This window comes from Dermacentor albipictus, chromosome 3, assembly GCF_038994185.2.
Source record: "Dermacentor albipictus isolate Rhodes 1998 colony chromosome 3, USDA_Dalb.pri_finalv2, whole genome shotgun sequence".
In the NCBI taxonomy this organism is placed as follows: Eukaryota; Metazoa; Arthropoda; class Arachnida; order Ixodida; family Ixodidae; genus Dermacentor; species Dermacentor albipictus.
In genome coordinates, this window is record NC_091823.1 from 26,434,375 (window position 1) to 26,454,380 (window position 20,006).

General features: G+C 44.9%; 1 protein-coding gene and 1 long non-coding RNA gene across 3 annotated transcripts in view; one reads left to right on the forward strand and one right to left on the reverse strand.

Annotated features, from left to right (window-relative positions):
• The window catches only part of LOC139057307 (uncharacterized), a 376,778-nt gene that overhangs the window by 128,188 nt on the left and 228,584 nt on the right, over positions 1-20,006 (reverse strand). The window lies entirely within an intron of this gene.
• LOC139057304 (cell adhesion molecule Dscam1-like) overlaps positions 1-20,006 on the forward strand; it is a 160,674-nt gene that overhangs the window by 32,737 nt on the left and 107,931 nt on the right. The window contains exon 2 of one of the 2 annotated variants that reach the window (XM_070535255.1): positions 6-151. The exons of the other annotated variant lie outside the window; for it this stretch is intronic. Within the exon in view, the coding sequence (XP_070391356.1) occupies positions 97-151 (55 nt within the window). The 5' untranslated portion in view covers positions 6-96. The remainder of the gene's footprint in view (positions 1-5; positions 152-20,006) is intronic. 2 annotated transcript variants of the gene reach the window in all.

A 20,006-nucleotide genomic window follows, 5' to 3' on the forward strand; every position in this document is an offset into this window, starting at 1 on the left:
TTCAGAGTAGTGCCAGGCATTGATGCTCCCCTCCGTTTGATATAGTCCCAAAGGCACCATGCTGTTTCGCTGTGTCGGAACGTTTCTCACAAGTTGATGCCCTGGTCAAAATACAAGTGTGGGCTTTCACAATCAAGGTGGCATCTAATATGTGAGTTGAAAGCAGAAAAACGATGTTAAAGGAAATTAAACATGGTTATTCACTATGTATGTGTGAATAAGAAAGCTGGCAATTATGAAAACAAACACATGTGCTCAAAGTAACCCTTATGTTCATTCAAACATACTAGAACTAGTTAGTTCCTACTTTAAGAAATATATGAATATATATGCTAAGTAAATTAGGATTGAACGCCATTGCATCTTTCTCAAAGAAGACGCTGACCACAAGACCGATCAAGAAACCTATACACCGATCATGTATTTAAGAGCCCCCAATCCACTGCGGTTTCACAAAGAGCTTACAGCTACGCGGAATGCCTTAGATTTCCTATAGCTCTCGTAACTAACAAAGTGAATCAGTCTTTATGAAGAATCATCATCGCCAGTATATTTTTATGTCTAGTGCACAACGAAGGCCTGTCCCTGCGATTTCTAATTGCCCCCGTCTTGCGTTAGCTGATTGCAACTTTCACCTGCAAATTTCCTGATTTCATCACCCCAACTAGTCTTCTGCCATTCCCGGCTGCACTTCCCTTCCCCGGCGCCCATTCTCTAACCCCTATGGTCCACTGGTTATCTGCCTTATGAATTACATGACCTGCCCAGCTCCATTGTTTTCTCGTAATGTCAACTAGAATATCGGCTAACCCAGTTTGCTCTCTGATCTACACCCTTCTCTTCGTGTTTCTTAACGATACTCCTAAATGTGTTCGCGCCATTGCTCTTTGCGGGGTCCTTTCTCGTTCTAGAGCTTCTTTCTTAACCTCAAAGTTTCCGCCCCACATGCTGGCACCGGTAGAATGCAATGAATGTGCACTTTTATTTTCAACAGCTTCCAGTCAGAGCTTGGCAATGCCTGCCGTGTTCACTCCGACTCGATTTTATTCTTCTGTTAATGTTCTTCTCATGATCGGGGTTTCCCGTTATTAATTGATCTAGACAAACATATTCCTGCCCATACCCTCGAAACTGACTGGCGATAATGAATTCTTGCTCTCTTGCCAGGCTATTGAAGATCGTCTTTGTGTTCTCGGTAATAATCTTCAAACCTACTTACACTTTCTCGGTAAAAGGCCTCAATTTGTTGCAGCTCATCCCCAGTGTTGATGAGCAGGACATTATCATCTTTAAATACAAGGTTATTGAGATATTCGCCGTTGATACTCACTCTTAAGCCTTCCCAGTCTAATAGCTCGAGTCCTTCTTAGAAGCACGCAGTGACTAGCGTTGGAAAGCTTGTTACGAAGAACAAACACTGCGAATTGTGTGCTTGGAAATTATTCCTTCTGAAGACGTCGCTTTCAGGGTGTTTCGATTGGCTAAACTACGGCAAGCGTGCATCATCAAAGACTTTTGCTTCCACAGCCTCATGTCCGCTTTGCCACCAAAGGAAAAGTCACACTGATGTGTCAATGTCATAGCTAAAGGCCTATGTGATATCGCTGTTCATGCGAGTAAGTTGTTTCCATGTTAATGCCGGGATGGAGAAGGTTCAACTCATATTGGATGTGGCTTGGACTAAAACAAAATGACTACTGCACTGATTCTGTGAACTTCATAACGTGGGTGTTTATTTATTTATTTATTTATTTATTTATTTATTTATTTATTTATTTACTTATTTGTACATACTGCAGCGCAATAAGCGCTATAGCAGGAGTGGATTAACAGAGGAAAATTATACAGAGAAAAGTACGATACAACGATGAGGGTGATGTGCTACGACCATTCATCTTGAATGGCAGATACAACACTTCGGGGCGAGCATGAGCGAATAGACCAGGTAAGGAATTCCAGTCTTCTATGGAACGAGGGAAAAAGCTTAATTTAAACATATTAGTTCGTGCAAAGTGGGGCATCAGGTTCAAGTTGCGATGTCTCGTCGATGACTCTGGCGAGAGGTTAGTATAGTATAGTTAGTAAGTCTAACGGAAGAATTGATGCTGTGCAAGAAATCCAACGTTGCTTTGCGGCGACGTGAATAGAGCGAAGTTAAATTCAAGGAACGAAGTGCAGAAGAGGATGAAAAGGATGTCACGATCATGACGGTGACATATAAATCTTACAGCTTTTTTTTCTGGATTGCTTCTAGCCCGTTAATCTCACACTGCTTATGCGGGTTCCAAACGACAGCTGCATAGTGAACAACAGGACGGATTAGCGACATATATAACAGTAGCTTAGTATCTTTTGAGAGTTGGATAGTGTACGACGTAGGTAACCCAATTTTTGAGTGCTTTGTTACCGATGTAATCAATGTGATTAGACCACGACATCTTATGTGTAAAAATGACGCCTAGATACTTATACTCAGATACTCTACACAAGCGCGGTTATTGAAGGAGTAATGAAAAAGAAGATTTTTACAGCAAAACATAAGGACAGTTAATCAAAGTTAATGTTCATTTGCCAGGTGTTGCACCAAGTGTAAAATTCAGCAACTGACTCGTGGAGGCGCTAATGATCATGAGAAGATTTAATAACTTCATATAAAACGCAATCATCGGCATAAAAACGAATGCTAGAAGAGATGTTAACAGGCAAATCATTATTGTAAATTAAAAAAGAGCAGTGACCCAAGAACAGTCTTGAGGCACTCCAGATGCCACATCAATAGCAGTAGATTCGGTCGAGCTGTAAGAGACGAACAGGGAACGAAGTGAAAGAAAGCTTGAAATACATTTAACTAGTTGAGGATTATTTAGTGCAGCGTAAAGTTTAGCCAGGAGTTTAGAATGTAATACTGTGTCACATGCTTGTTTGTTTGTTGTTTATTGCTTGTTTTCTCCAAATTCGTTTCACTCGCTTGTCAGTACTTTCTAGCTCACAGTGTGTGTTGCTTTTCCTTTTTTTGCTTATATCGATTGTAATATTGTCATTAACATTTCTGTTTGTATATGTACCGTGCGGTACATCCGCCCTTATACAATGCCTTTCCGGGCCTGTAAGTCATATTAAATAAATAAAAAAGTAATGCTCCATTTGAGCTTTTTATAAACACTGCTTTTCGACGTACAGTTTAATGACAGAAACGTGCCAACATTGTCAATAAATTGGAATGTGAATATCGATGGTTAGAACGGGTAACCACTGTAAAATTATTCAAAATAATTTAAATATTTGATTCTATTCTATTAGCTTCCGGTGCCATTAGATTCGTATTTCTTTCGGTCTCGAAAATTACTATACGCGCATCCCTAATTCTCTAAGTAGGCAGAGGTCTTGTAATTCCCGTAATATAACTTGCATTATAGAGAGTAAACGAAGAACACACACACACACACACACACGCACACACACACACACACACACACACACTATATATATATATATATACGTGCACTTATATATATTTAGACATATATATATATATATATATATATATATATATATATATATATATGTGTGTGTGTGTGTGTGTGTGTGTGTGTGTGTGTGTGTGTGTGTGCGTGTGTGTACGTGCGTGTGCGTGCGTGCGTGTGTGCGTGTGCGTGCGCATGTGTATGTGTGTACGTGCGTGTGCGTGCGTGCATGTGTGCGTGTGTGTGCGTGTGTGTGTGTGTGTGCGTGTGCGTGCGTGTGCGTGTGTGCGTGCGTGCGTGCGTGGGTGTGTATGTGTGCGTGTCTGTGTGCGTGTGTGCGTGCGTGTGTGTGTGTGTATGTGTGTGTGTGTGTGTGTGTGCGTAAAAAATAAAATTCTCATAACAGCTACAGCTCATAAAAAAATTATGAGCTGTAGATAGTGTGTGATCCATCGGATATGTTCTTTTTTTGTCATTGTCATCGTCATCATCTTCTTCGTCTTGGTCTTCATCTTCGTCTTGGTCGTCGTCGTCGTCGTTGTTGTTGTTGTTGTTAATGTTGTTGTTGTTGTTGTTGAAGACACAAAGAACCATGATGTACTTTGCTTTCGAGGCTATGTACGCGTATACCAATGTCGATGGCACCGCTACTTTCTCTCATAGCACGATTCACTCTTAATTTACGCTCAGCATTACACTTCATTATTCATTGCCAGTGCAAAGCGTCACACAGACGGTAGTCCTGCTAGAGACCTAAAGGCCACACCGCCTGGATTATATCATTTTTCGTTCTTTAAGTCTCTTTCTCCAGCGCTTTCCCGAGTGATGCGCCAGCCGCAGATATACGAGATATGATTCTTCCTGCATGCGTGGGCGAGAAAATTCCTCTTCGATCACCTGATTAAAACTATAAAGGCTTATCTGACATCGTGCGGTGTGAGAAAAACATGGGATGTATTAGGCTTCTTATATCACCACTTTATATCTTTGTTTCCTTTGTATTCACTCTGCCATCTGTGTGTCATCCACAGTCACGATTGTTTGGAAGGATGGTGGCGCGAAAGAATGGCAAAACAAGCATTGAAGGGAGTTTTTAATGTTGAATGAGGTTGGTTTGTGCATATATGCGTTTATATGGGAAGTACACATGGAAGGTTCAATGAACCGTATCAATGGAACGTGCCAGAACGCCGATTAATCATCGTTATAACCATCATTACTGTGGTAGTCATCATCATCAGTAGACAAATTATCTACAAACAGCCCGTTGCTAGAAACAGCTTATGAGCGAGCTGACCTAATCAGAGCAAATTGTCACCTACGTCAGTGTTATAGCAAATTCATCAAATTCAGCACATCGAGCTCGCCTTTTATATGCTGCATAAACACATTCATGCAGGAACTCCTGTGAAAGTATACAGTCTAAGTATGCATAAGCATTGTGCCACTTGCTCTTCTCCACGCAGCCCGGTGTCATGATCAATGTTACGAAGCCTTATTCAGCCAGTATAAACTGTCAACGGTCGTTATCAACCTTTGCGGACTACATCCGACCCTTATCAATCCTTATCAATTGTTAATAACCTCATCGGACTCGACCCCAGCCTTATCAACCATTATCGGTCAGTATCACCCTGATCGCAAACGACTCGATCCTTATAAACCCTTTTCCGTCCTTAGCAACCTTATCTGATATGATCCGACCATTATCAAGTATTATCGGTCCTTATCAAAGTTATTAGACTTCACCCGACCATTATCGGTGCTTATCAACCTTATTCGAATTTCTCCTACCATTATAAGTCTTTATCGCGCTTTAGTACCTCATCCATCTGCGTCAAACCATTATCAACCATCATGAGACCCATATAACCCCACACCACTCCTTATCATCCTTATCGAGTCATTGACTGCTTATCTGTGTGTGTTGCGCGACGTGAAGTGCATGAGCACTCAGAGATCGGTTGGATTTCGGTCGTAGAAGGGACGCCCCCACGGAAAGCGCGTCCCGCGACCACAGCAACCCATCGGGGATATGGCGTGTTAGGCATCAAATTTTCGCCGATTCAGGATGTTCTTAATGCCTACAATGCACCAAGTCGGCTCTACATCTGGCCCTATAGATGGATTTTATTCCACCATCACCAAATCTCTCAACAAAGCCTTCATAGAAACTGTTCTCCTTTGTCATATCTATTGTACCATCGATACAACACATTCTTATGGTTCAGATCCATTCACCTTCTGCAAGCATGGGTGTTTAGCCCATGGTATATATCACAACGAATGAAATAGTGTATGTACAAGAGCTAATTACAATAACATGAGCAGCAAGCGACCATATGCACTCAGAAGTATACCAACAGTAGATACAAAGAAAACGTCACACAAAGTAACATCTTCCATCATAACGAAAACGTGACAGGAGAAATTAAACACCTCATCAAAAGCCTATACCAATCCAGCTAACACTCTTCTTGATCGTAAATTTCCTTTAAGTGCGTAATCATTTGAGCGAAATGTGATCGGGAGGAAATTGTTCTTACTGCATTTCGGTCTTGCATACGAGTTTCCATAGGCTATGCATTCCTATGAATAAAACATATCGAAGGGTACCTCATCACAAGGAACAAGATATCGCAAACTGTGAGTATTTAGATCAAAAGATTTTTGAAAATTTCAATGGAGGACATTTAATCAAATGACATCCTTACATTCAATAAAACGATGTTGAACAGTTTCAGGCACGCCACGAAAGCAACAGTTATTTCACAAAATGAAGATATTCTTTTTCTGAAGCCATCTTATAACTGGTAATAAATACCATGTTGAAAAATATAAGCGTTTAGCCCAGTGGGTAAGACACTCTCCTTGTGAGCGTGGCGTCGTAGGTTCGAAACTCCCCACCGCCAACGTTTTCCTTTCGAATCTATTCCGTTTTATAGGTCATTGTCTTTATAACTATTTGTCTAACGTGACGGTCGGGCGAACGGGTTTTCTCATTGGGTAGGCATAAAAGGGATTATGCAGTTAATAATGTGAATGAATGTTTACCCACAGAAATAGCGCGGCTGTACGTACGGCCGCACGTACGCGATGCATCTGGTTCACAAAGGGAAAAGTTATTATTGCGATAGCAATTATATGGACACTCCAGACGCGTTTCTGCGAGGTTCTGTATAAAGTCCAATGGCGGTAAAATTGTCGCCGTGCGCCATATTGTGTATGTGCGAGTGAAAGCGTGCGAGAGTGTGTCGCCGATTGCGGCTCAACCTCGAGCACGCAACGGACGAGAACGGAGAGGAAGCGCGCCGCCTTCCGTCATGCGCAACGGAGGAGGGGGGGGGGGGGGGGGGGGGGCTCTACTCCGGGCGACACGGGTGGCGCCGCACGCCCGTCCGGGCCGTTGTACCTTGAAACCCATCTGCAGCCGGTACAAAGTCCGCGCTGCACTGTGTTTTCGCGACTTCGTTCGCGTTGATGCGAGCGGCTGCGTGAAGGTCGATTCGCTCACTTCTGCTGCCCCGTTTCCTCGCTGCAGTGTTTTGACAGCGAGTTTTCGGAGTCATCGAGTGAGGTGTGTTCATGTTTGCTTGAGCGCGCGTGCTACCATGCTTGTTAATTTAGTTAGTACGCTCATGTTTACAAGTTTCTACGGTTGATAAAACCGCTGCCCTTACTTCGTATAGCTAGCTGTCCACTAGTTTGCTGTCGCAATCGATGCTTCGCCTTTCGGGAGAAACTGCGACTTTTTTCTTTTTTAGGCCTTTCTGCATTAGCATCACATGCGCGACAAGGCAGCAACGTTAACGCAGCGCGAAGCAAAATAAATAATGACCGAAAGAATTACGAAATGTGGCCTCCGCATCCAAAGTTGAAATGCGCCGATGCGCAGCGCAACCTTCCATGGGGAGTGGGACTTGCGCAAACAAGCGAACCGGACAAGTGGAAACGACACACGCGGTGCGATATTGAATCGATTCGGCCGCGCTTTGTAATGGGGTCGATTAGCCGATCGATTCCGGAAGAAAGTGCAGGGGAAGAGGGGAGCACTCGGCCGTTCTTGGCTGCGGGCGAAAGCCGGCCGGAAGTACTCGGTAAGAAGTTAGGAAGCGGTGTTCGACGAGATTGCGGTGCCTGTTTCCTGCCCTGCCCGCACACGATAAGAGCTCCGCGGGACAAAGCTGCGTCATTGATCCCCATCGCCGTCCATGGCAGCTCCTTTTTCTGTCCGCTGCTTGCACTCCTTCGTAAGTTTTCCTCGATTATTACGTTTGCGAACATACTGAGACCACGTTGTGTTTAAATTAATGTAATTACGTAAAATAAGGAATGTGTTAGAAATAGATCTCACAGATAATTTGTGGTTTCATTCTAGATGGCGCCTAAATTCTTCATCGTAAAGTACCAAAAAGAACATTCGAGAAGTCACTGTGCAAAAGCAGCGATTTTCGGGAAGTGTTTCAGCACACCTAAATCGCCCACTTCCGCTTCTTTGGCAATGAGCTATTGGCAAAATTTCGAGCATCATGTTATTATCACGTTGTACAAAGAAAGGTTCCTTCGCGCGTTTAATCTGTCACTCACGTTCATTAATGCAACGCCCCCGTTCACCCACTTTGTCAGCTGAAACAAGGAAGAGGAGGAGTGGGAGCAAAAGAAGGAAGGAAAGGTAGGGAGTTCAACCAGACGCACGTACTGTTTGCTACCATACGTGGGGGAAGGAGTTTAAGGGACGAAAATAAAGAAATGAGAGGGAGGGAAGAAAGTACTCTGAGCTGAAACAAAGCTTTTGTTGAAGTAAGCACGTGGTGCAAGTGAACTGCGCCCGCAGAATGGGATTCGGGACAGTAGCAGATGAAATCGTTGCGAATAGAGGGAATTCAAAATCCTCGTTGAAAAAGCTTACCAGAGGAATACAGAGGAAACCACTGCGGCGGAGTAGCATTGAATTCAAATTGACGTAGAATCTCTCGCCAGAACAGCAGCTAGATTGACGTACCGCTGATAACAAAGCTATCAAAAGCGAAAGCACTGTGCCAGTGTTTGTAGCACAAAAATGAGTTCGAGCAGGTAACCACGCGCGAAAGGTATCTGGTGGCATGTTGAAGGAAACGTTCCCGCAGGATATAAAATTCCTTCGTGTTTCATTACGAAACAACGCTCGAACACGCGCGGGGTGCGCTTGCTAAGTTCTCGCGTCAGTGATTTCTACAGATCGAAGTGCAAACATACATCCATGCACACCCTCAACCCACTTTCTGCGCTACCCTACCGGAGAAAGAAATCTCAGCATTGATCTGAAGAAAGCGGCCCGCCGCTCACAACCTGGGAACAGAGGAAATCGCATACGTGCAAATCGCCTCGCCGCCGTAAAAGCCACTAATGCCGAATAAACCTCGGCCGGGACCGTGACCCGAAGGAGGAGACTTTATAGCTCGCCGGCTCGCAAACCACGAAGCAAGGGGCCTGACGGCCTCTGCTCATAGACAAGGGGAAAGCAGCGAAATCAAACCGAAGAAGGAGGTCAGCACGTACCGTAAGCTCACGCGCGCGGTACGCAGAGTCATCGCAACAAGAGCTTCAAGCGAAAACATAACCCGAACGACCCCGCAGAGACGAAAAACAAAAGAAAGCGAGGAAAATCGGGCAAACACGACGGCGGGAGGCGGCACGGGGGGGTCACAGCCAAATACAGGTAGCGTGTGCAGCGGAGGAGAAAAGCGAGAAACCGCCTCGTACATATCAAGGGGGGGGGGGGAGGGGGGGCGACGATGGAAGTGGTAATTGCAAGACGCCACGTCGGTTTGCACCGGTGTTCGGGCACCGGGCTGGTCGAGCGCGCCGAGCGGAGGAGAATCTCGCGAAGCAATGAAGCGAGCGCAGACGGGGCTATATCCTCCCTAATCCGCGAAACCGGGACTTCTGGGCGAGGAGGGCATCGGGAAGAGGTGCAAGGCTGCATGCGGCGCAAGAGGAGATAAAGCAAAAAAAGAAAAGAGATACAGAGAGGGGGGGGGAGGGGGTTAGAGACACACAGACCAGAAAAGAGGAAATGCTTTCCCGCACGGCTCGGCACGTCGTCGGACCGCCGGAGCCGGCAGGTCGCGCCCGAGCATGAAAGGCGCCCCGGGACGTGTTCGCCAGCGGCCCCCGGTTTTCTGCGGCAGCAGAGCGCGGCGCGGGTGAATGAGTTCGCGCCCTCCTTTTCTGCATCGCTTACGGGAAGGGGTGCTGCGCTCGAATGGGCGCGGCGATTCTCCCCCAACCATCCCTCGGCACTTTCCTGCAGGGAAGGACGGGAGGCGTCGGAGAGGACGATCGCTGCTTCTGGTTTATGAAATGTCGGCGCAACGGAAAGCCGGTGCCTGGTTCCTAACTCCAAGTTCCTTAGATTAGCTCAACGAAATTAACAAAAGATAGGTGAAAGTAAGAAAAGCGAACAGCCTGCGGCTCAATGGTTAGCAAATAAACGTTCACATCGCGCTTGCCAACAAGGATGTCTGACATCTCCTCGTATTATTACTTGATATTTCATCATATCATCACAGATGACTAAGACATGAAGCATAGCTTTGTACATGACGTGTTCATAGCAAAAAGAAAATACGACGCAAAGTGAAATAATTACCAATAATTTAAGGAGATAGTAGCATATCTGTTACGTATCGGTTCCAGAGAAGCCAAGCAGTGCAGGCGCTAAAATTTATATTGTTAACGTTTCCCCGTAAGTATTCATTCTGGCGCAGAGTAGCCAGACCTGGTAACCCCTGCAACGCTTGGCGATATGCCAATGCCAATATAGTAATACTCGTGAAAGTGGCTGGTATTCGAGGCCAAATATCGTAAGTACCAGCATAGCTTGACATGAGGGTGAATTAACGTGGACAATAAATGAAGAAAAATAAGGCGTATCAGGTAAATGAAGCAAAGAGAGAGCGAGAAGAATATTTAATGAGAGCAAAGGCGGAGAGGATGGCCTTAGAAGCGTGTCTCCCGCCTGCTACTCCACATTGAGGCAAGCTAGTGTATAGGTAATTGAGGACGTAGTTACCCAGTCCGCAGCATTAATTATTATGGATAATAAGTAAAAGCTGAATGAATCTGCGTTATAGAATAGTAAAAGACGGTTAAATAATTTGTGAAGTAAAGAATGGAACGACGTTACGTGTAGGTATGTAACACATGAGACGAAACGGCCTTCATTTTTTAAAGATCTGACGTACGGTACGTGAAAATGAACCACAGATATTAAGTTCACATAATAAACGTAGAAGGGTGATTAAATGTAAGAGGATTCATATATTCAGCCACTAGACTTTCCAAAGACATACTCATAGTATTAATCTATTTATCAATCTATCTCATCTCATTTTATTTTATCCCCCCTTCCCCGTTTCATCCATCCATCAATCCATCCATCCATGCAGCTAAAATCAAGCCAGCTGCCGGATGTAAGAGCAGCCCACATAAAAGAAAGAATAAGTATTTGGGAAATAAAAAGAACGATACAATGGAAAAAAATAAATAAAGCAGGTTCAAGAAGTCCAGAGCGGCTTCATCAAAGCGGCCTGTTTTGATTACGCCCGCGGAAGGAACAGCTGTAAAAAAACCAAGCGCGACTGTCACACTGTCGACATGCCCATTTGAAACTGTTGGAAACAATTTTCTGCCAGGCGGCTATGCCCACCCGGACCGTATCTTCTGTGTGATAGTTTCCTAAGCTCGCGCGGCTCTGGGGATAGGACGAACGCAAGACTTGTTTGCGCTTGGCAGCCAAGCGCGACAGCCTGCTACACTGAGAAAAAAAGAAAGAAAGACGCGCTGTGTCGGTGTCTGGTCGTGACAGCTGCTGCGCGCCAAACAGCACATTCAAATTAAGAAGGGGGCTCGGGCCATGGGGAAAAGAAAGAATGGAACGGCATCGCGTGGAAGCAAAATTATGCACGACGTTTTCCTGCGCCCACAGCTGTCAACGCGTCCGGCATGGATAATGCTATTTCGCCGCTGCCTCTGCAGTGCGTTGTGTTCTCTGTGGGGTAACAGATTACAGCTTACATTTTACCTAACGTTATTGTACGAAGAAGTGACTCGAATCGCGTCGCCTCTCTTCTAAACAAATAACGCGTTGCACAACTATGCGATGGGAATCAGAAACTCTGCTTAATTATGCAAACAGTAAGAAAAATGTAATGTTAATGCTAAAATCGCTCGTAATATTGCCCTCCGACCAGTATGTGGCTAGTTGCTTTTCTCGGGTAAGAAATTTCTCCTTTCTTTCTTCTTTCGCAAGATGTAGGAAATTTTGAACGCAGTTTTTTGAAATAATAAATTTAACGGCAGCACAGACAAACAGATTGTGGAGCATTTCAAGAGGCGACGACGACTAACAACGACGAGGTTAAAATAAAAGGCCCATGTGAGTCATTTCTGTTGTTCTGTCATACCACCACAAAGCGACGACTTCTTTTACGTTACGCAATTCCTCTTGCTTGATGTTTTTTTAAATGTTTGTTGTTTCTTTTGTTTATTATAACCAGAGGTCCCATTGTAGTGTTTACACTAAGAGACTTCTTTCTGTATATTAACGCGATGGCGTGAAGGGCATCGTGTTGCAGAAAATCCAGTGTTGGCGTCGGCGTCCGCCGTCGATAGCGTTGTCCGTAAAAGAAAATAATCCCGAACCACAACCAAACAGTCCCTCCGCGTGACGCATAGGCGTTACTCAACTAATTAAATTTCTCAAATCGAAATGCGTCAACACTAACTAGCACTCTGCGATGATTGCTGCGTGTTGATAATGATTACGATTACCGTACTATGGCACATACGCACAACAGGAATTGGCCAAGAATCGTGTCATACATATCGTGCTGGCAGTTAGTTCTTTGAGATGACCACGGTGTGTTGATGACAGATATAAGTTTCATACTACGGCACATGCCCTTGACAGGGCATTGGCCAAAAAGCGTGTCTGTATATTGATACGTTGACGACTTCCATACCATGTCACATACCCACAGTTGGTGATTGGCCAAGAAGCGGGCGATGCACCTATAATTGCTACAAAGAGATTGTCTTGAATTCTTAAACATTTTATTTTTGTACATTTCCTCCAGTTAGCTTTACCTATTTTAGTTTTTAAAAAAGATAGCCTAATTTCATCCAAATCTTGGCTAATCCCCCACAGTGGGTGTGCGCCATCGTATAAGGAGTACCATACCATACCATACCATACCATACCATACCATACCATACCATACCATACCATACCATACCATGCCATACCATACCATATCGTGTCGACGGCAGCAAGCTCTTAGAGATGATCTCCGCGTGTTGATGAAGATGATGGTTTGCGTACAATGGAACATACCCACAACGGTGGTTTGGCAAACAAGAAAGAGGTACATTTCGTGTCAATGCCAAATGGCTTTGAGATGGTTGCCGCGTAATGATGATTATGATTTCAATACTACTACACATACGCACAACGGGGTTTCGGCCGAAAAGTGCCTACGCGTGTTGATTATTAATATAATGACGACGACGACGACGACGACGATGATGACGATGACGATGATGATGATGATGATGATGAGGAGGAGGAGGAGGAGGAGGAGGAGGAGGAGGAGGAGGAGGAGGAGGAGGAGGAGGAGGAGGAGGAGGATTTCCCTAAAATCGCACATATCCACAACGAGTGGTTGGCCAAGAAACGGACGGTATATATTTTGCCAACGCGATCTAGCTCTTTGAAATTATTGCCGCATGTTGATAATTACGGATTACGATTTCCATGCAATGGCACGTACCCACAACGGCTGAGGGACGAGTCAAAGTTTGGCCAGTACATTTAAAGTAAACAAGAAGAAATGAAGAAACAGTCTTAGCCTTGCAATCTTATTTTGAAAATGCTCTGTCAAGCCTTCTGTTGAATTAATTTTTTGTGTGTGTGTGTGCTGTGTTGCTGTGCGTTTTCAAATTTTTTGTATACGCTTGTTCATATGACAATATTTACGTCTGTCTTGCTTTCATGGTTCTTTTGTTATCAGTTTGCTCAGTATTGGAATGCGTTGTATTTTTATTGTTCGTTTGTATGTTATTTACGCAGTGTCATCTGCATGACGATGAATGTTTTGGAACTGTATTCCCCCTACAAAAATGCCCTCAACGGGCGCTGTAGGTACCTGAATAAATAAATAAATAAATGAATAAATAAATAAGCAGGAAACCTACACCAGATGCGTCACATGGCGGAGCACGTGACCCGCCGTAGTTGCTTAGTGGCTATGGTGTTGTGCTGCTAAGCGGGATCGAATACCGGCCTAGGCGACCGCATTTTGATGGGGGCGAAATGCGTAAACACCAGTGTACTTATATTTAGGTGTACGTTAAAGAGCCCCCGGTGGTCTAAATAAATCCGGAGTTTTCCACTACGGCGTGCCTCATAATCAGATCGTGGTTTTGGCAGGTAAAACACCATAATTTATTTTTTTTTATTTTTTTGCGTAGCATGGGTACGCGAGATTAATTGCGCGCCTGTTTCCTTTGCGCCCAAGACGCAGGAATGAAGTGAGCAAGTTAATAGCATTTGCCACATTAACAGCCTTCACGAAAGCATCACTTCACGCAGATTCCAAAATGTGTTTGGGATCTGCACATTTTTTTTAGCTTGTCATTATTATGATGGTTAACATGATTCTCTAGCAATGGTACGAACTCATTACAGCACAGTACACGTGGATTAGCAGCTTAAAGAATAACTCCTATAAAAGAAACAGCATGCTATGACCATATTCTCACGACATAAAGGAGTAACTGCTTTTAGTAGTATCATTCGTCATCAACACCTAAATTACAACTTAGCTACTGTCCAATACACACTGCGAGTTTAGTCAGCCGCGTAAGATGGTGAGCCCTGAAGTGTACTTAAATAGGCCAAGTTCCACGTCTGCATTTTTTCTTCGTTTTCTTTCTTTCTTCTTTTCCTTTCTTTTTCTTTTTGTGAGTGCTGCCATCATGGCTTCCGAATTTACTTTGGAAGCAAATAAAAAGTGCATTTAAAAGTATTTATGTACACACATAAAACCCTTAGCCAACAAAGCGACTAGTGTATGCATAGAAATCACATGCCACACAATACGTCCGACAGAAATGACCAGGTGAAATCATAAACAGGTTGGTAAGTCGTGTAACCGGCCTTTGAGCAAAAAATGTACATTCCACAGCGAACGGAGATTGGCGAAAAAGTAGATAACTTAAGGATAGTGTAGACAAAAAGAAACAATACCGATGGCTAAAAAAAAGAAAAGAACGAGAAATACTTACGGCTTATAAGAAAGAAAGCGCCACGAACAGACCTATCCTCCACGACTTCTTTCCTCAAATAAACGAGAAGAGTAGATCGTTGTGCCTCTGAAACCACCGCAAATAGTGGTACTAAATCAAGTATAAGAGAACAAAGCCGCGACTGGAAAAAAGTGTGTAGGAATAGAAAACAAGTATTCAAATTATGACGTGGAGACGAAAACAGGGCTCAGAAACAAGGGGCTACTGTTGCGACAAAGCGATTTTTGACAAAGCGCTTGGGACACATCGCGGGAGAGAGAGCAGGGCATATGATAACTCGAAAAAATGTCCTGCCGCAAAAGAGAGAATGGAGCGCGCAAATGGAAAGCTCCGTGTAAGAGGCCAAAGTATACGTCGTCCGAACAAACGGGTCCGGGGACCGGGTAAAAAAAAACCTCGCTGAGACACGGCCGATTGCACGAGCAAACGAAACAAGCAATGCGCGGCAAACGAAGGACTACACTCCATATCACTCACCAATTCCGTGCAGTACAGCGAAGACTATAGCACTTGTGTCAGCCAATGAGTAAAGAGAACCAGCTGCGTGCTCCATCAAAGTGGAAATTGATCGCCCATTGCGCACTACCAATCCTTCCGTGATAAGCTTCCATTCAGTGGGCTATACGCGCGAAAGGCAATGAGAGGTGGACAATGTGGGAGCCCGTATTCTGACTGGCTAAATTGGTCCGCGGCTTTCGCCACATTGCACGGGTTTGGCGAGATTTCATAGACAGAAGGGACGTCCCAAACACGAAAGCAGGGGACGTATAAAGCCTTCGTGTGTAAACAGGCAAAGACAACAAACAACCTCGGGGACAGAGGCCAATGAGAACGACTATTGGACTCCCTTCTCCCCCTCCGTTTGACCCCTTCACGGTGGTTTAGAGAAACTCGCAGCTTTATTGTTTGCCCGATGCATGGCGTCCACTGAAGAGTAAGAGCGTCACAAACAATAGGAACCAGGCATCGTTAAGAGGAGCGGCACACAAGCGACTGCATCTACGGAAGCTTCAGCGCTTAGGTTGTAACTAAGTCCTGGGCCGCAATGAAAATCAAAATGGAAAAGGAGGCAAGAGAAAAAAAAAGAATGCGAAAGAAGAGTGTATACGACGCTTAACGAATGGGTCAGAAATGAAACATCACCCCACAACCGGAGTCGTGTGTGCCTCCGGGCAGCCGTCGGGAAGGCAAACCAAATCCTTTCTTCCGGCTTGGGAGGAGAAATTTGAGGCACGAAGCGCACACACGGCGGGCTTCGCGTTATCCCCGCAGCGACGTTTGGAAGCAGAAACGGAGCAGAACGAAGCAGTGCACGCCGGGCTCCAGCGCCGTGTCCCCGGGCATCATTCGCTCGAAGCCGATCAAAGCCGTCCGCGAGCGCCGGCGCACGATGGAGGAGGAGGTCGGAAACCGGGTCGGATGAGACGCGGTGAACACATTCGGAGGCGGCCGCCGGGGGAGGCTTAGCCGTGGCCGCTTCATCTATCTTCTGCGAAGGAAGGCAGACACCCGAAACTGCGAGGATATCGCGCGTGTTCTTGCTTCGAGAGACCAGTATGAGCCACCGCTACGCGAAGCCGTCGCTACAGGCCCTTATACAACCGCGAACCCATACCCTCGTCGTATACTCGATCGCTCCTCCGTGTAGCATAAATAACGGTCGACCTTTGTCGGTTTTTTGCTGCCTAAACTCCCCGTTACGTGACTCGACTCCACGTCTTGCGTCCTAGCAAACAAGCAGCATTCACTGGGATGTACTTTCTTTGCTACCTTGAAGTTTTCCACAGCAGAGGCGGTTTTTTTCGTTGTCTCCCGAAGTCATGCCTTTCACGGAAAGGCTGCTCCATCGCTCAACAGGTAGCCGCAAATGGAGGCGCATATATCTAGATACCTTGGGATGAAATGAACACGTGGTACCGAACTTAGGAGAAACATTACCAGGCTATGTAGGTCACCTAAAATTGCCACTAGTACTCCAAAGCACGCCACGTTGACGTTAACGAGACTAAAAAACCCGCTATATTTAGCGACTTCCTCGTTAAGTTAGCAAGGGTTCTCGAGAATAAATACTGCGGGGATGTTTGTCCAACTTCGATAAGCAGCAGCAAGCCTAGCTTGCCGAAGTAATCATTTCGTTCTATCGTAACAAGTAACGTGTTTACACTCAAATAGCAATGTTTCTCTTTCTCTCTCTGACTGTTTCTTTTTTTGTCACTTGCGCCAATTTTTCACATTGTCATTTATCATCTGTATTACAAGTGCAAAACTATACGCCCCGGACGCATGAAACAGAGCGCGCTTCATCTCTTTGGTCTCTGTGAGGCCACAAAATCACTGCTGCGATATTTGAAAGCTACCGGATTGAATTACCGTCTGTGATCCGGATTGAGTGACCAATCGATATCCCCAGGCAACTTCCTCTTCTTCTTTAAATCTTTCTCTCCCCTTTTCCCTTTCCCTAGTGTAGGGTGGCCAACTGGGCTCAGTCCTATATAGTCAACCTCCCTGCCTTTCATTTATCATTTGCTCCGTCTCTCTTGGTCTCTGTGCACATTAAGTGAGGGCTGCAATCATGTATACCATAGGGATACGCAGCTTGTCATTTCGGAGGGTGCTCATAGAAAAATATTGTGCATGCTTACACTAAGAGCTCTGTCTATTTCCCGAATGTTCCCAGTTCCTACATATCTTTCTTCACGGCATCTAGCTATTAATAAAATAAACAAAAATTTAAATCTAGTTCCACTTATTTATCTTTTTTTTATATAAGCGCATTGATTTTCGAAGCAATTTACTTCTCTTCTTCTCATATATACACAGCCTTGTTTCAATGTTTTCCGTTTCGTATGCTCATTGTCTATGCTGATACGTTTGTTTACAATATTACCGCTGTATCTTTTGATCAATGCTCGACAAAGCAATCAAAATAATTTTCTCCCGGGAGATGGTTGTGCTTGAGCAGTTCAAGAAAGAATAATCGTAAAAATAATTTTTATTTCTAATCTGACCACTCCTGTAGTCTAATGACAAAAAAGATTTCAAGAGCTGACGTATTCTTAATAACTGCTGCCATACAGTGAAGATTTTTATTCGCTGTGGCACTGCAATGTCGTGACTATAAAATTTATTATTACAGGTGAACTTTAATTTTAATCTCCCATATCTATAATAACTTTAAAAGGAACGCTATAATGTCCGCCCAAGAGCAACATAATTAAACCAGATACTTCTTGCTCCAATCTACATTTTGAGTCCTTAATACGTTTTTATATAGAGAGTGCCCTACGGACTTGTGCCAAAATCTTAAAATATGCGAGTGCCACGTAGCTGTAGCAGGTAGTGTTGTTTGCTGTCGCTTGGAGCAAGTCAGAGTATTTCTTGTATTTCGCCTAATTACATAATCAGTCGGTGCTAATTACTTAACTACTCATGTGTTATAATCACGGCAAAATTGTCAATCGGAAGATTGTTGGCAGTGATTAGAAATCCCCAATCCATCTTTCTTTTGCTCTATGCATGCTAAATAAACGTTTTTTTCCAGGCCTGAAAGAAACCCAAAAAAAAAGTATGCGAAAAGTTCCGTGCGACTGGTCGCGTGGTACTTCCTCGTGATTTGCGGGCTTTCTTCACCGCTTTATTTAACAATATATTTAATGCACCCATAGATTTTCTTTAGGCGCTGTCCTTTCCAAACAGCATTAATTCGGCTGCACTCAAGATCCGCATTCAGAAGCCAAGGTCCTCGGACCATGGCACTGTGCATAGTTGGCAACGAAAGCGTTATTAGAGTTCCTCAACTAGGCAAGCCCCGTCGACCGCTGACAGACTAGCTGTACACCTATACAGCTGCGCACTGCCAGTCCTTTTTCTTTTTCCCTCTTTCTTTCTTCCCGCCATTTTATTCCCTTCCCCCGGCGTATAGTAGAAAACCGGGCGTGCGTTAGGCAAGCGTCTTTGCATTTCCTTGCTTCTTTCTCTCCGTCAAAAACTGTGTCACTACAATTTTTGGTGTAGGCTTTGCCGTTTTAAACAAATTACTGCAATGGTGCACGCTTTACAGGCATAAAACCAAGTCCTTTTTCCTCCTGTACTGCAATGGTGCACGCTTTACAGGCATAAAACCAAGTCCTTTTTCCCCCTGTACTGCAATGGTGCACGCTTTACAGGCATAAAACCAAGTCCTTTTTCCCCCTGTACTGCAATGGTGCACGCTTTACAGGCATAAAACCAAGTCCTTTTTCTCCCTGTACTGCAATGGTGCACGCTTTACAGGCATAAAACCAAGTCCTTTTTCCCCCTGTACTGCAATGGTGCACGCTTTACAGGCATAAAACCAAGTCCTTTTTCCCCCTGTCGTCAGGTCGGGTCGACTCAGTTTGACGAATTCTTGCAGGTTGGCGTGTCTAGGGCGGTACGATCAACAGTTCCATTGCCATATGCGTATAGTTGAATGCTGGTTCTTTGCTCTGGGTCATAGCACAACAGGAAACAAACAAGCAGAATGTCCGCCTGCCAGGATACACTACATATGTACAAACCCAACGCACTGCCGTACTGGCCAACAAAACTTTCACAGCCCAAAAACACAACCCAGACACCCAGACAGAACACACCCTAATCGAGGTTTTAACGGAACGAAAGACGCAGAAAAGCCTATTCGTGGCTGGCGTGTACAGCCCCCCTCGCGACCAGCTACAGGACCTCGATCACTTCGTATCAGAAATCAGGAAATCCACGAATGGACACCAACTCGTAATAGTGGGCGACTTCAGCGCCTCGCACATGGCATGGGGCTATACCACCACGAGCAAGCGTGCTAGAGTGCAGGATGCCACCCAGCAGCACAGACCTCCTCTACAGACCACGAGAGTTGGAAACAGCGCCTCCAGGGACACAAACCCCGATCTTACCTTTACAGCGGACGACCCCTGGGCAGAATGGAGTCGACTCCAGGAAACCTTAGGTAGCGATCACCATACCCTCCAATTAGATCTAGCACACACCCGTAGTCAGATCAAGACCGGAATTGCAGGGCTAAATGAACGGAAATCCTTTAGGGACAAGCTAGATTCTGGAGCAACCATAACCGGCATTGACGAGTGGCTAAAAAATGTATTAGACACAGCAGAACGACACACCAAGATTATACAACTCGATTCCGATACGTCCGCGGTCGACGGGCATCTTCTCCAC